The sequence below is a fragment of the Gopherus flavomarginatus genome, chromosome 3 (genome assembly GCF_025201925.1).
Source record: "Gopherus flavomarginatus isolate rGopFla2 chromosome 3, rGopFla2.mat.asm, whole genome shotgun sequence".
NCBI classification, from domain to species: domain Eukaryota; kingdom Metazoa; phylum Chordata; order Testudines; family Testudinidae; genus Gopherus; species Gopherus flavomarginatus.
In genome coordinates, this window is record NC_066619.1 from 175,453,009 (window position 1) to 175,466,199 (window position 13,191).

The following is a 13,191-nucleotide window of genomic DNA, read 5'->3' on the forward strand; positions in this document are numbered from 1 at the left end:
AAGACTGTGGGTAAGTCAGAACTGTTTTGAGAGTAACTGCTGGTTTGGTGCTATTGAATTTTTTGCTGTTTTTTGTTTTGTTTGTTCATTTGTTTGTTTTTTTAAGGGAGAGGGTAGTTGTGATTTTGCTCTTCCACTGATTTTGTATAGTTTTAACTCTCAGCAGATTTTAGCCAAAGAGGAAGGAAAAGATACTGTACGTTCTTCCTGAGTTATTGGAAATTGGAGAACCTTTTATTTGGTTTATAGGAATATTTTATTTAGATACAGTAGCTAATTTTTATAAAGAGTCTGTTTATTTTCTTGAACAATAATAGTTCCATGTGAAAAATACATACTTGTGATACATCTTCCTGTATTCCAGGAACAATGTTCATTCAGTTGGGACTGGGGTCCCTCTTTTCCCAGTCAAGGAATTTGGAAAGATGTTAGAATTGAAGCCTATAACTTTTGTCACCTGATCTACTTCACTTTGACCCCCAGCTATGGTAAGTCATGATGATATTACCCTTTATTCTTGTTTCACTTGAGAAATACAGCCATCTTATTCTAAGTTACTTAGTAATTGGAATAGGAACATAAGAACTATTTTTTGTTGTTTGTATGGACAGTGCTGAGTACAATGGAGTCCAGATCTCATTACAGAAGTATAAATAATAATGGTAAAATTATAAAAAGTCCAGAATGCAAACTCTGTATTGCATAAAGAGACCAGCATTGCACCCAAAAAAATGTGTGTTAGGTTTTTAATAGTGATTTATCTCTGTCCTAGAATCATAGAATATCAGGGTTGGAAGGGACTTCATAAGGTCATCTAGTCCAACTTGCTGCTCAAAGCAGGACCAATCCCCAGACTTCCCATATAAATTGCTCTCTTTTCTCCCCTGACTCTTACACTTTCATTTAAAAAAACCCAAACGGATAGTGCTGCTGTTTGAGCAGTAGTTCTGTTTTGAGTGGACAAGTGCATGTCAGCACAGTTTCAACAGTGCTGAAATTTCAGGGCTCGTGGAAGAGACTGGAACAGAAAAGCAACTATAATGTGCAAGGATTGTTTTTCTCAAGCTGCAGTTTGAGAGGACTTCCCATTGCATGTTTGCCACCTAGCCGGTTTCCTTGCCTGGCTCTGCCATTTGTTTGTCTTTCATTTATATTGAAGATTGTGGAAGCTGAACAAAATTAGTTTATTTTCTGTTTCAACTGTCTGCAAGTGTAATGCATACCAGTAGAGACCACCCACACTACCCTCCAGCTCCAGGCAAGACCCACTTAACATAGAGCGGGTGGGTAGTGTGTGTGCCCTCTTCACTGGCCTGAATTTTACACTTTACGAAGAAAGATGTTGTGTCTAAATGGAAGGGGAAGACGTCACTTCCCTGGATGCTTTTATAGCTTCCAAAAATAGCTCCAGCTCTCAGCCAGAATTAACGTAGTTGAGATTTCAATGGAAAGCCTCAGCATAGACTCAGTACAGCTTCTGGGAAGTTCAGATATGTAAGTGCTGCCTGGTTCCACCCACAGCCCCACAACCCCACCTGCTGGCAGCCAAGGGATGGCTTGTTGGATAAGGCAGCAGAGCCCTCTCATTTGGCAGACAAAGCTTTTGGAGTCCAACCTGGTGACTGAGCTCATTAAAATTAAGAGACTGAAATTTGGAAGAATAAACAACGAATCAGCAACTTGTGCTGTGTTGAAACAGCACAGTCACTTGTGTTGCTTGCCAGATTGTTGAGTCATAGCCTCCTGAGCACTTGATCTCTAAAGGAGCCCTTGTTCCCCTTTTTTGCCATCTAGTGCCTGGAGTTCAGCAATGACTTGGCCTCTCATGCCTGGGGAAGGGAGGGGGAAAAGTGTATCTGGGGGAAAGTTGATGTTTTTGACCTTTTATGTAGTGTCTCTAACCTTGATTTTCCCCACCCACTGCTCTCATTGATTTCAATGTGAATTTTGGGTGCTCAGCACTTCGGAAAATCATGCCCTCTGTGCAGGCAGGATGTCAGCTTTGGGCCAAATTCATCCCAATGAATTCTCTTAAGCCAGTGAAGTTACACCAGGGATTAATTTTGTTTTGAGAGAAGCTGCTTTCTCTTTTATCCCAGATCAAAATGGAGATACTGCAACTTAACTATCAGAAGGAAGTAGATATGATACACACAGAGGGGAAATTGGCAGTTAACAATGGAGATTAAACAAAAGGGTTTTGTAGTCCTGTTTTTTCAGTGGTTCTTGCATTGTTATATTACTGTACAGGCAGAAAGACCAGTGGAAGAAACACAAGCAGGAAAAATGATTAGACCAGTGCAAATTTTCTTGTAGTAATAATAATAATAATAATAATAATAAAATACTAAGTCTCCCCTGTTTTGATTTGCCTTTGTGCATGCACAGTATTCAGCTGTGTTTTGCCAATATCTTTGTTACAAGAGGAAGGGTAAGAAATACATGGCCACAGCTGAGACTACTACAGGAACACTACCAGGTACCTCCATTTGCCATCACTAGGCTCTGCTGGCCCACACCCACTCCAAGAGGGTTGACTCCTGTGAGGAAATACGCACGCACACGCGCGCACACACACACACCTCTTAACAGGCGTCCAAAGAGCTGCATAGATGTTCATCGGTTACACTTGAGAACCCCACCCACAGGAAGAATATTCAGCTGGTTTATGCAAAGTAAAGGAGTAGACAGCCTTTGGGTATACATAACTTAATTACCCAAAGTTAACACATTAACAGGAAGTTTCAGCAAACGTTAGTTGGAGATACCCCTTTTACCAGATTACCTTGTTTATGAATCATTCTTTAAGCAAGAGAACACTTTGGTATAAGTGCAGAGAGATGCAGACAAGTATCATTAGCATGTTTCATCTAGCACGCTTCAGTGACAAAGGAAAAACAAGCACACGGACCCATCAGGTTTGGACACAGTGGGCCCAGTTCATCCCCAGCATAACTCAGTTCATTTTGTCTAGTGACATGGAGGGTAGGGTTGCCAGATATCTGATTGTCTACCAGAAAGTCCGGTTGAAGGGGGACCTGTACAGTGTCCAGTCATCTGTACCAGACACCAAAAGTCTTGGTGCTGTGGGCGGGGGATAGGTGCTGGGTCATCAACCTGCACCAGCCCCTGCTCAGTCAGGGCCACCACCTACCTGCGTCTCATGGGCAGGCAAACTCCACATCAGGGGCTGCAGCCCCAGAGCAGAGGGAGCACAGCTGAGGGTGGGAGGGAGGTGGAGAGGGTCAAGCAAGAAGGAAAGGGATTTCATTGGCTCGAGGGAAGAGGCAGAGTAGGGGCCTGGCCTTGGGGATGAAAAAGCAGAGCAGGGGGCGACGGGAGCTTCCGACACTCCTGCTGTAGTATTTAGTTTTCAATAATTAGAAGGTTGGCAACATTAATGGTGGATGAATTTGCCTCATTTATTATTAATACTGTTTTTGTTCAATAGACAAAAGTGATTGTGTTGCCTTGTGATTGCAACCTTTCCCAAAGAGGCCTGTGCTCATATGAATACTGACAAAGCAAACATAATGACTGTGGAAGTTAAGTGGGAAAAGTTCCTTCTTAATGATAAAGAATGAGAAGTTCGTGCTCTGTGTTGTATAGAACTTTCAAAGGTTGTATGTTGTTTAGGAATGGGGGAAAAAATGAGTTACAAATTTCCATTACACTGTGCGTAGTCCTTGTCTCAAAGAGCAAACGTGAACATAGGTATCAAATGCACTAAACAGTGAAGCATAGGTCCTGTTCGAAAGCCAACTTAAAACAAAATTGTTGCATTTCTTTTGGGGTGTGTGTGTATGTGTAATTGTATCTTTAATAAGATTAGGAACATGTGAATTAGTATGTATAGAAATATAAATAAATACAATTTTTTTCTTTGCTTAGTGAAGAGTGCTCAGCAGTGGAGTCTTGAAATAGAGTCTGTTTTTGATGTAGTCAGCTCAAAGCCAGTTGTTGGTCTCGTGACAGTGAACATTCCTAAGTTGCAAACACAGCAAACATATACTACAGAACTTCCTCCTGGAGAAGCCAGAATTGTGCTGCTTGTAAACATCAGTAAGGTGAGGGGGTGAATCCTGAACAGTCCCAACTAACAAAATGTTTCCTTCTGGTTGCTTGAAAAAAAATGCAAGACGTTTCCAGCACAGTTTTAATTTTCCTGTTCACTTTCCTCTTCTCTGTTGTGTTGACTGTGCCTGACACCTTTTAGGGCCGGGGAACAGCTCTCTTACCTTCTCACAACTGACTCTTCCATTAGGACACCAAAGAGCAGTGTGGATGGGACATGTGGCATTTCACTCCTAATAAAAGAGAGACAGAGAGAGGTCACATCATCTCTTGCTTTTGTTGGCCGGGAAATCGTGCTGCTGTTAATCCTCGAATCCCTTCTTGTTGTAGGTACATATTGCGCAGATTATCCCACATCTACCTACTATGGGTTTCTTTCACCTTCCTGTGAAGCATCTGGTACTGACCACTGTCAGACAGGATACTGAACTACATGGATCTCAGGTCTACTCCAGTATGGCAGTTCTGTGATCCTGTATGATAGAACTATTTCCTGTCCCAGACCATTGTTTTCTGGGCAGATAGGTACTGTCATAGTCAGGATGGAATATGTTTGGCCCTTAGAGGAGGAGGGAAAAGCATTCCTCATACAATCAGTAATGATACCTTTGGATACCTAAGGGCAAACGAGTCATATGTAGAGTTTGGTTAGCTGGGAGGAGGGTGCAAAATTAGTGAAGTTGCACCTCTTTCACTAGTTCTGAATTTAGTCCCTTGAGTTGAGGGATCTTTAAAGTCATGTGGAGTGTCAGAGAAATGAAGCACTCCTTGGGAGAGGAAACACAACTGAAAATAGACTAACAAGTCTACGCTCTAGAGTTAGAATGAACGGAAGCTCTCTCTGTCCGACCCTTCTCCCATCCCCGACCTTGCAGTGGTGAAAGGCTGGCTACTGGCAAGGTTAATTTATATAAATTCTAATTTCACTTCCATGTAGCTCCATAGTGTGTTGTGCTTATGTTTTTAGGAATTCTATTAAATTTGTCCTGTAAATGTAGTTAGAAATTATTAGGGAGATTCTGGAGAAAAGTGTCAGCCTGTGCTGAGAAGTAATGGGCTTGTATTGGGCAATGAGCCCAGGATGAGTAAAATGGAGTAGTGGTTCTTTCCTGCCTTGAGAACTGGACCTAGTGGAGGTGCCTCTACCGAACTGAACTTGACAGCAGTGGACCTGAACTAAGGTCTGGCACTAGCTGACCAGAGCAGGAGCTGGTAATGCTGACTTCTTTGGAGTGGGGCAACCAAGCTGAGGGGAACCTCCTACCATTTGGCCACCACTGAGTCAAATTGGATTTGTGGGTGAGAACAAGAATTTTGGTATCCTGACAAACCCAATTAATAACCTCTGAGACTATGGGGATCTGCCATACCCTTCACACATTTTTCTGGCTTTGTTAATTTAATTTTGCTATGTAATTTAAATGTGTAGATTCCACCTCCATTAAAAGGTATTTGGTTTATATTCACAAGGACTCCTATGTGCTGTGTGTGTGGAGAAGAAACACCTATTAAGGTGAATCTGGGAGTGGAGAGTGGTGTGTGTGGCCAAGGTTGATTCAGATGGCTTCATTATTTTAAAAGGGACTATTATTGATCACTGACAGATGGCTACGTGAAGAAGTACAAATATCAAGGCTAGAGGGTTTTGTTTAAAAACAAATATTAGCCATTAGTGAACCTTTTTAGTCTGCAGTAATACGTACAATGTGATATGAAACTGAACATGATTTCGTGCTTTGGTGCATTCGCCCCTCCTCTGCCCTGGGGAAGAAATTGGTTAATAAAATACAACCATGAGCCTGACAGTAGTTTGTGAGGAAATGGTGCCCTCAGAGCAGAGACAACGGTGTATTGTTATTCTTTGTACATAAAGGTCTTTTGCTACATGAATTCACAGCAGCTGATTTTACAAGAGACGCAGCAGTGTGCTGTTACATATCTAAGAGCCAGACTGAGCCCATACTCTGTGCAACAGATTTGCATGGTGTGACAAACAGCAAGACCTGGCAAGAAATGAATTTCTGGTCAATGAGAGCTCACTTCAGATGATGATCTAGGTCCGAGACTGCTCAAGTGGATTGTAACAACCTGAGATGTACAATAATCACCCTGAAATTCACTGCATAGTGTTTTCTTGCTGTTCTGAAATTGCTTGCTTATCTGCTAATAGATGGCTATGGGTATGACATCATTAGCAACCAATAAGAAAGCTCCATTTGTGTCTAGCTTTCTAAAGCCACTCCATATTTGATGAGACATGATCTGATTTTTATGCTTCAGTTTTTATCCCTTGAATTTCCAGATTAGTACTCAGACACTATTGCTTAAGATAATTCCAGATCATGGAAGCTGAAATAAGTGGCTATAGCTGATTATGTCTGGGTATGGCTACAGCTAATCATATTACTGAGGTGTTCTTTGGCCTGGTTTTATGCAAAAAGATCGTGGCAGTTCTTGCATTAACATATTCTATGTGGATCCTTCCGTTGTTTGGTGCACATATTACTGCTTTCTTTCCCCAATTTGTATACTGAACTGGTGAATGCAGCTTGCAGTATATTATAGAACTGGGCAGCTATAGTATGCTGTTGGCACAAAGATATAACTATATGAAATGGATGCTGTTAACCTTGCTCCATCTCTTTTGGGAAAACAAGATGATACTAAATCACAGTGGGGAAGTTACTTTTTTTTGTTTCAAGAAATTAAATCAATAAAAACTAATAATATGGAGGAAAAAGTCAAAGGCCTGAAGCCTGAGATGGGGGTGGATCCTTTTCTTTTATTTAAAAGCTCAATTTAACTGAACCGGTGAGTGCAACCAACATTTGACCCAGATTATGCTTGAAGAGGTGGCTACAGGTAAATATTTAGTTTCACCCACAATGTGTGAGGGGGAAGGTTTTCAAAGGTACAAATGGCAATTAGGTGCCTATCTCCCCTTTCCATTCAATGGATATTCTCATTATTTATTGTCATGTTGTTGTTTTATTTGTTAATAATGTTTATTACAGTAGTGCCTGAGGGCCAGCCAAGACTGGGGCCCATTGTGCTAGGTGCTGTACAAACAGAGTAGGAGACCAGTCACTGCACTTACAGAGCTTACAGTTGAAATAGACCAGACCGATACAGGGTGAGGGATGGGGTAGAACACACAAGCAGGTGTGGTGTAAGACTGAGGGAGGAAGAAGGTGAGGGTTGAAGCAAACAGTCAATCAGCACAGAGCAGAGAAAGTCCAGTCCAAACTACAAAATTCTCTGAATCTCCAGAAGTTGCTGCTCAGACTGCTTCTGCTCTGACCAACTGGAGTCTCCAACTGGCTCCTCTGCACTTTCCCTCCAAGGCCATGTGTTGGTGGGGGGGCGGGAGGAAGGAAGGGGAGAAACTTCTGGGATTGTAGTGCTCCTATAATGGGGTGAGTCTCCTCTGTACAGTTCTGGTGCTGTGGGAAGGGGTGGCCCTGGCTGGATCCCATTTTATCCCCTTCCACCTTGGGGCTCAACTGCCTTTTATGTGTTTGAAAATCTCCTACTGGATGCACAGTTGTTATTGTGAGACACATGCCTAACTTCACACAAGTTGTTCTGACTTTAGCTTCTAATTGTTTTTTGTTTTTGTTTCCTCCCTCCTTAAGAGTACTACAGTGCAGACTTGGTGGCCTAGTGGCCACGGAAACCAAACTGGATATGACATGACAACAACTTTCAACATGGGGGCAGGATACAAGATTGAGAAATTTTCAAAGGTACATAAATCCTCTCAATTAATATGGTATGTAGGAAGTTAATGTCAGGAAGCGTCACTGAATAACCCAGTAGCTCTCAAGCAGTATTAGAAAATGTTCTGCTGGGTTGTAATTTTTACACAAGACCATTATTTAGAAACAGGATTTTCTGGAACCCTAGATATAAGGTAACTAAAACGCTGGCAGCTTTCATTTGTGCCAAAATCTGCACTTCCAGTCTGACTAGGGGACAACTTGCAAACTAATTTCAAATTTAAAAAAGAAAATGTGTTCTGTTTGTTTTTAAAATTCTCAAACTGAAGGGGGAAAAAACCAACCAACCAGACAAAAAGCTCTTTGTTTAAGCATCATGGTATTTGCTTGTCATCTTCAGATGTGATAAATGATATTATGTAATGAACATGAAATTTACCATTGATGGTTTGGTAACACACATTGAAAAAAACTTGTGTATAATTATATTTAATTTGTTTTTAAACAGAGACGTTTATTTGGAATTTCAGTGTATAAAACTTTTGGGATGTGCTGTGGGGCACAAATCTGAAGTAACTTCAATTACTAGAGCATGCCGGACATATTAAAAACACACAACAGTATGCGTCCCAGCTGTCAGAGGAAAGCAGTATCACAAATTTGAACGCCTAAGTAGCAATTAAGTACTTTATTTTACCCAATGTAATAGATTCTGTAAAGTACCTGTTTATAGAAGAAAGCTTTTTCATAACTTACTAGGATGTTCAGAAGATTTGGGACATTTAAAGAACCACTCACAAATCTTCAACCTATTCAAAAATTAAGATAAAATTAGACTGGGTCCTACATGCTATGAGCATAAGGAAACTATTAAATAAATCTGTACATTTGCTAGATGATATGTGTGTGTTTTGCACCACTGAAAACTAGTCCAGAAGCTATGCTCCTGCAAATGTGTTCATTGTAGTACGTACAACTGTGAGAAGCCCTGTTTGAAGTTACTTCTCATTGTAGTTACCTTCCATCATGATCAGTCCTGCCAAGTGTTAACAGGATTGGGCCCAAAGTTTGTGTTCAGAGAGATGGAGATAATTTATCATCATAGTTTCATATCATCATATTTTCAGTATAGTTCAAAATATAGGTTTGGTTTTTTTTATGTGCAACGGGATAAATTCAGCATGGAGTTTTGGAAAATGATTTTAGGTTTAGAAAACCCTGGTGTAGGAAATAACATCTATGTAATCTTGTGAGCAAGCCACGTAGTATTGGGGAAGCAAAGTGATTCCTCTTGGGCAGGTGCTCCAGGAGCCCCCACGTTGATGCATGGCAGAATGGTCACTGGGAATGACAGCAATACACAGGACGTTGTTGCTCCTTTTTAAGAAGCAAAATGCGCCTCAGAATACCTGCTGAGGTATGATCTATAGGCTATGGCCCCTAGCCAGCAGGCCACCCCCACATAGGACCATATTGTACTGGCTCACATGGCAGCTGGTCTTCCTCCCTGGCACTCTGTAAAATCCTGCCCTGCAGCTGCACAAGGAGGAAAGGCTCCATATAATCTCTTTCCATTCTAGCACATCCCAGGAGGATTTGCTTTTATGCCAGCAGGCTGGAATTTCTGCTGGGAAGGAGTAGAATAATAGTAACATTCATCCGAAGACTCTGGAACTGGGATTGGTTCTGGAGATTCCAACAGGGACAGATATATTTCTAAAACTCTTTGTGAAGTTTCTAGTTTCATTCACACTGCCCTTGTAAGTGAAATTAAGCTATATAAAGAGAAAGTATTTCAAAATGACCTTTCTGTACCTATTGCACATCCGCCTAACTTCTAGTTTCATTCACACTGCCCTTGTAAGTGAAATTAAGCTATATAAAGAGAAAGTATTTCAAAATGACCTTTCTGTACCTATTGCACATCCGCCTAACTTGGGCAGGGAGAGAGATATACACGCATTCTGAGTAGCGTTACACCACCTTTGCAGCTTCCCAGTGTTAGGGCTTGTGCAAATCCCAGAGTAAGTTAGTGCAGCCTCCAAGGCTGTTCGGTGGCTTCCTACAGCCTCCTTCGATACACCTCTCCTGCCTCTGTCCTGCCCCTACACTGAGGGCAGCATAGGATCATCACACCAATCCTACTCTGAGGAGAGAACCCCTCTGAGGCAGAGGAATTTCTGGATGATGGGATCTGTCTGTGTTCCAGCCTTTTTAAGCTGTGAGTATGGCATAAACAACTCAGAACATGGCCAAGAACCAGGCTCAGAGTCTTATTTTTCCTTTTCTATAATTTAAATTGTTTGGGTTGGAATTTGTTTCTCGGAAGATTGCAAAATAAAATCCTAGCAAAAGCCAGCATAAAGAGTAAGTGTTTTCTGGAATGTGGGAGTGCTTTTGTCCAGCTCTGTTGATTATCCATAGCCTCTTTCTCCCCTTCCATGGCTCCATCAAACAACTTCTTGCCACTTTAATTCCCTCTTTAGTCTTATTGAAACTTCTTTTCCTCCCTCCTGTTTGTTTGTTTTCTGAGATCTTTCTCTTTCCCTCCTTGCACTCATGTCTGCCTCATTATCGGAGCTTTCCATCTCCATCCTGCTGCTGCAGTTTTTAATACTTTGGGTTTTTTTTAACCACCTGTATTTTTTAACCACCTGTATTTCCCACCCACTAGATTTTTAGCATCACTCTAACAGATCTTTCCTGTCTGACTCTGTCTAATCCATCTTGGCATTTACACCACAAACGTCATCACAGTATTTTAGTATCCTGAGTTCATTTATTTAGATATCCTAGCTCTCTCTCTCCTGATTTTCAGCTCTGGGCCTCTTCCTCTCCCGTTGTATCTTTCCCACCGCTAAACGCCCAAATCCAAATCTATTCCACACAAAAAAAAATTAACATGTCCTGACTTCTTTGGTTCCTCCAGTTGATCGGATTTGCTTGACAAAGACTTGGAATTCTTTAGCTTGTCCCATAATCTGGTAACTGATTGATTTTGGTGGTGATGCAAGCTGCAGAGTTGTGTGAGAGAAACTTCTGTTTATCATTTTATATTCAAGAAGCATAGATGTGGGAAACAACAACTGCCAGGAATGGGTAGAATGCCTCAGTCCTAAGGCTAAGTTCCTCATAAAAGGAGAGCCAGAGAGAGAGAGAGAGAGACTGTGATAGTTCTCAAGGGGCCAGACTGTGAGTCATCTTGTTACCCTCTTGCCTCCATTGAGAAGCGGACTTGCTTGTGCTTAACTGGGTGTCAGCTACTTGACACCACCTGTCTTAGCCACCCAAACAATCTCCTCTGGGTAATGCCAGCCCTTCCTTTACCTCGAAAGTTAACAACAGGTGTTTTCCAGTCCTTGAGCTCCTTTGAAGTGTCCTCCTGTAGAGTCCAGCCCCTTTTCCATTGAGCACTCATAGAAATGCCAGGTCTGCTGTCCCCAAGGGAACAGTGTACACACTAGCTTGTATGATTCAGTTTTGGATCAGCACCTTGTTTAATACTACAGCACTGAGATATATATATAGTGGTGACAATCATACATTCATTATTAAAGATTCAAGATTGAGAGAGAGTGAGTAAGGATAATGGAAACAAAAGGGTGACCTATGAAACAAAATTACAACAGACTAAACTTTAACCAGCTAATCTCCATTCTAAATAAATTTTTATCACTCCAAAATGTCTTCTGCAGTGTTTCAACCAAGGCTGATTAAGATTCCATTTTCATGAACGTAAATGACACTGCCTGTTTACTTCCTAGGTGCAGGATAAAGGGATGTCTCCTTGCCTTCTACGTCTATCCAAGTTAATTGTCTGTCCTCATGGACAGTAACACTCCCCTGCTTGCTCTCATTGCTTGTTATGTCTCTGCTTCATTCCTGTTGATTTCACATCCCTCTGTTGATTTGGTATGTAGATGTGCAGCCACTGTGTTGACTTACAATGCTTAATTTAAATACCAACAGAGACACAGGTGAAAAAAACATCTCTTGTCTGACAGAAAACCTGTTTGTCAACTCTGCCTTGATACAGACGTTACAACACATTTTCAGTATACATACCTAACTCTTTACATAGTATCTGTTCATACATTTCACAATGATATTAAATGACCCGTGTGATCCTGGCTTAAGATCTCACATGACATTCTTAGGTGAACCAAAATATACATATCAGGTTATTCTTTAACCTTCTTGGCCAGCTGGCATTGCGGGGTTCCTGGATCACAGAGACAGATGACCTTCCCCCAAGAACATGCAGATATGGGGCTAACATGTGGTGTCACCAGTGGTGAACTTGGCCTTCTGTACAGAGGTGGATTAAAGCAGAAACTGTGGCTCTGGACTCTGGGCTTGTAGGGAACCCATGGACTCCTAAAGTTTGGATTCAAGGATCCATGAGGTGGGAGCCTGCCGCCAGAGTGTGTTAGGAGCAGTGGCAATAGGGAGCCAAGAGTGCCATGAGCACGTTGGTTTGGTGTGAAGTGACCTTTGTATGATTGGGGACTCTTTGATCATACTGGATCTGAGCACCATTTAGCCTTAATCCGCGGCTGCTTCTGTACAGTATTATAATTACTACTGTCTATTATTTGTAGTGCTGTAGCACACAGGAGCCCCAGTCGTGGACCAGGAGTATGCTAGGTGCTGTACAAACACAGAACAAAAACTGTTCCTGGCCCAAGAGCTTACTATTTGTATGCATATGAAACAGTCGTTCAGGTTTCTGCCCCATACTGTAATATTTGGGTCAGGCTGCTGCTTCTGTTTTTCCTTGTGTACCTTTTGATCGTTAATTTGACATAGGAGGGATCAATCTGTGACAGATGATCTGTGATCACAAGTTTGATTTGTCGTACACATTGCCTGCATGAGGATAAAACTAATCGTTGCACAGCTTGACTCGAGCACCAAATAGGAACCAAGTAACGCAAAGTGTGTGGTGTTTATTTTCTTGCCATATGAAATACTGTTGTTCCCCCTCCTCAGTATTTGTATGATTGATAAGATTAAAATATTTCACAAAATAAACTATGGGCATTGTCAGTGACCTTTTGAATTCCAGCCTGTATTTGATTTGTGGAATTAAAATGTTTACCTCAGTTGGTAAATGTATCAATTGTATTTATTTGTGTTAAGTTGACCCCTACTGCCACATTCCTAGTATACATACTCACCCCTGACATATGTCCAATTCAATCCTAGAGCCTGATATCTTGAAAATGTTACAGCAAATAATAATTTAATCTTGAGGGAGGTGCAGTGTAGTAATTTAAGGTTAGGCCTGAGAGCTAGGAAATCCCCAAGTTCTGACATAGACTCACTGTTTTGGTTTTGTTGGCTACAGTTCCTCAGTTACTTTTCCCTCACTTCATTTGAATTAATTTCACAAATC

General features: G+C 41.4%; 1 protein-coding gene across 3 annotated transcripts in view; it reads left to right on the forward strand.

Annotated features, from left to right (window-relative positions):
* MANBA (mannosidase beta) overlaps nt 1–13,191 on the forward strand; it is a 55,705-nt gene that overhangs the window by 11,870 nt on the left and 30,644 nt on the right. For all 3 annotated transcript variants that reach the window (XR_007773241.1, XM_050944495.1, XM_050944496.1), the window contains exons 5-7: nt 365–488; nt 3,892–4,067; nt 7,710–7,820. Coding sequence is in view for 2 of the 3 variants with exons in the window: in XM_050944495.1 (XP_050800452.1) it covers nt 365–488; nt 3,892–4,067; nt 7,710–7,820 (411 nt within the window). In the remaining variant the exon portion in view is untranslated. The remainder of the gene's footprint in view (nt 1–364; nt 489–3,891; nt 4,068–7,709; nt 7,821–13,191) is intronic.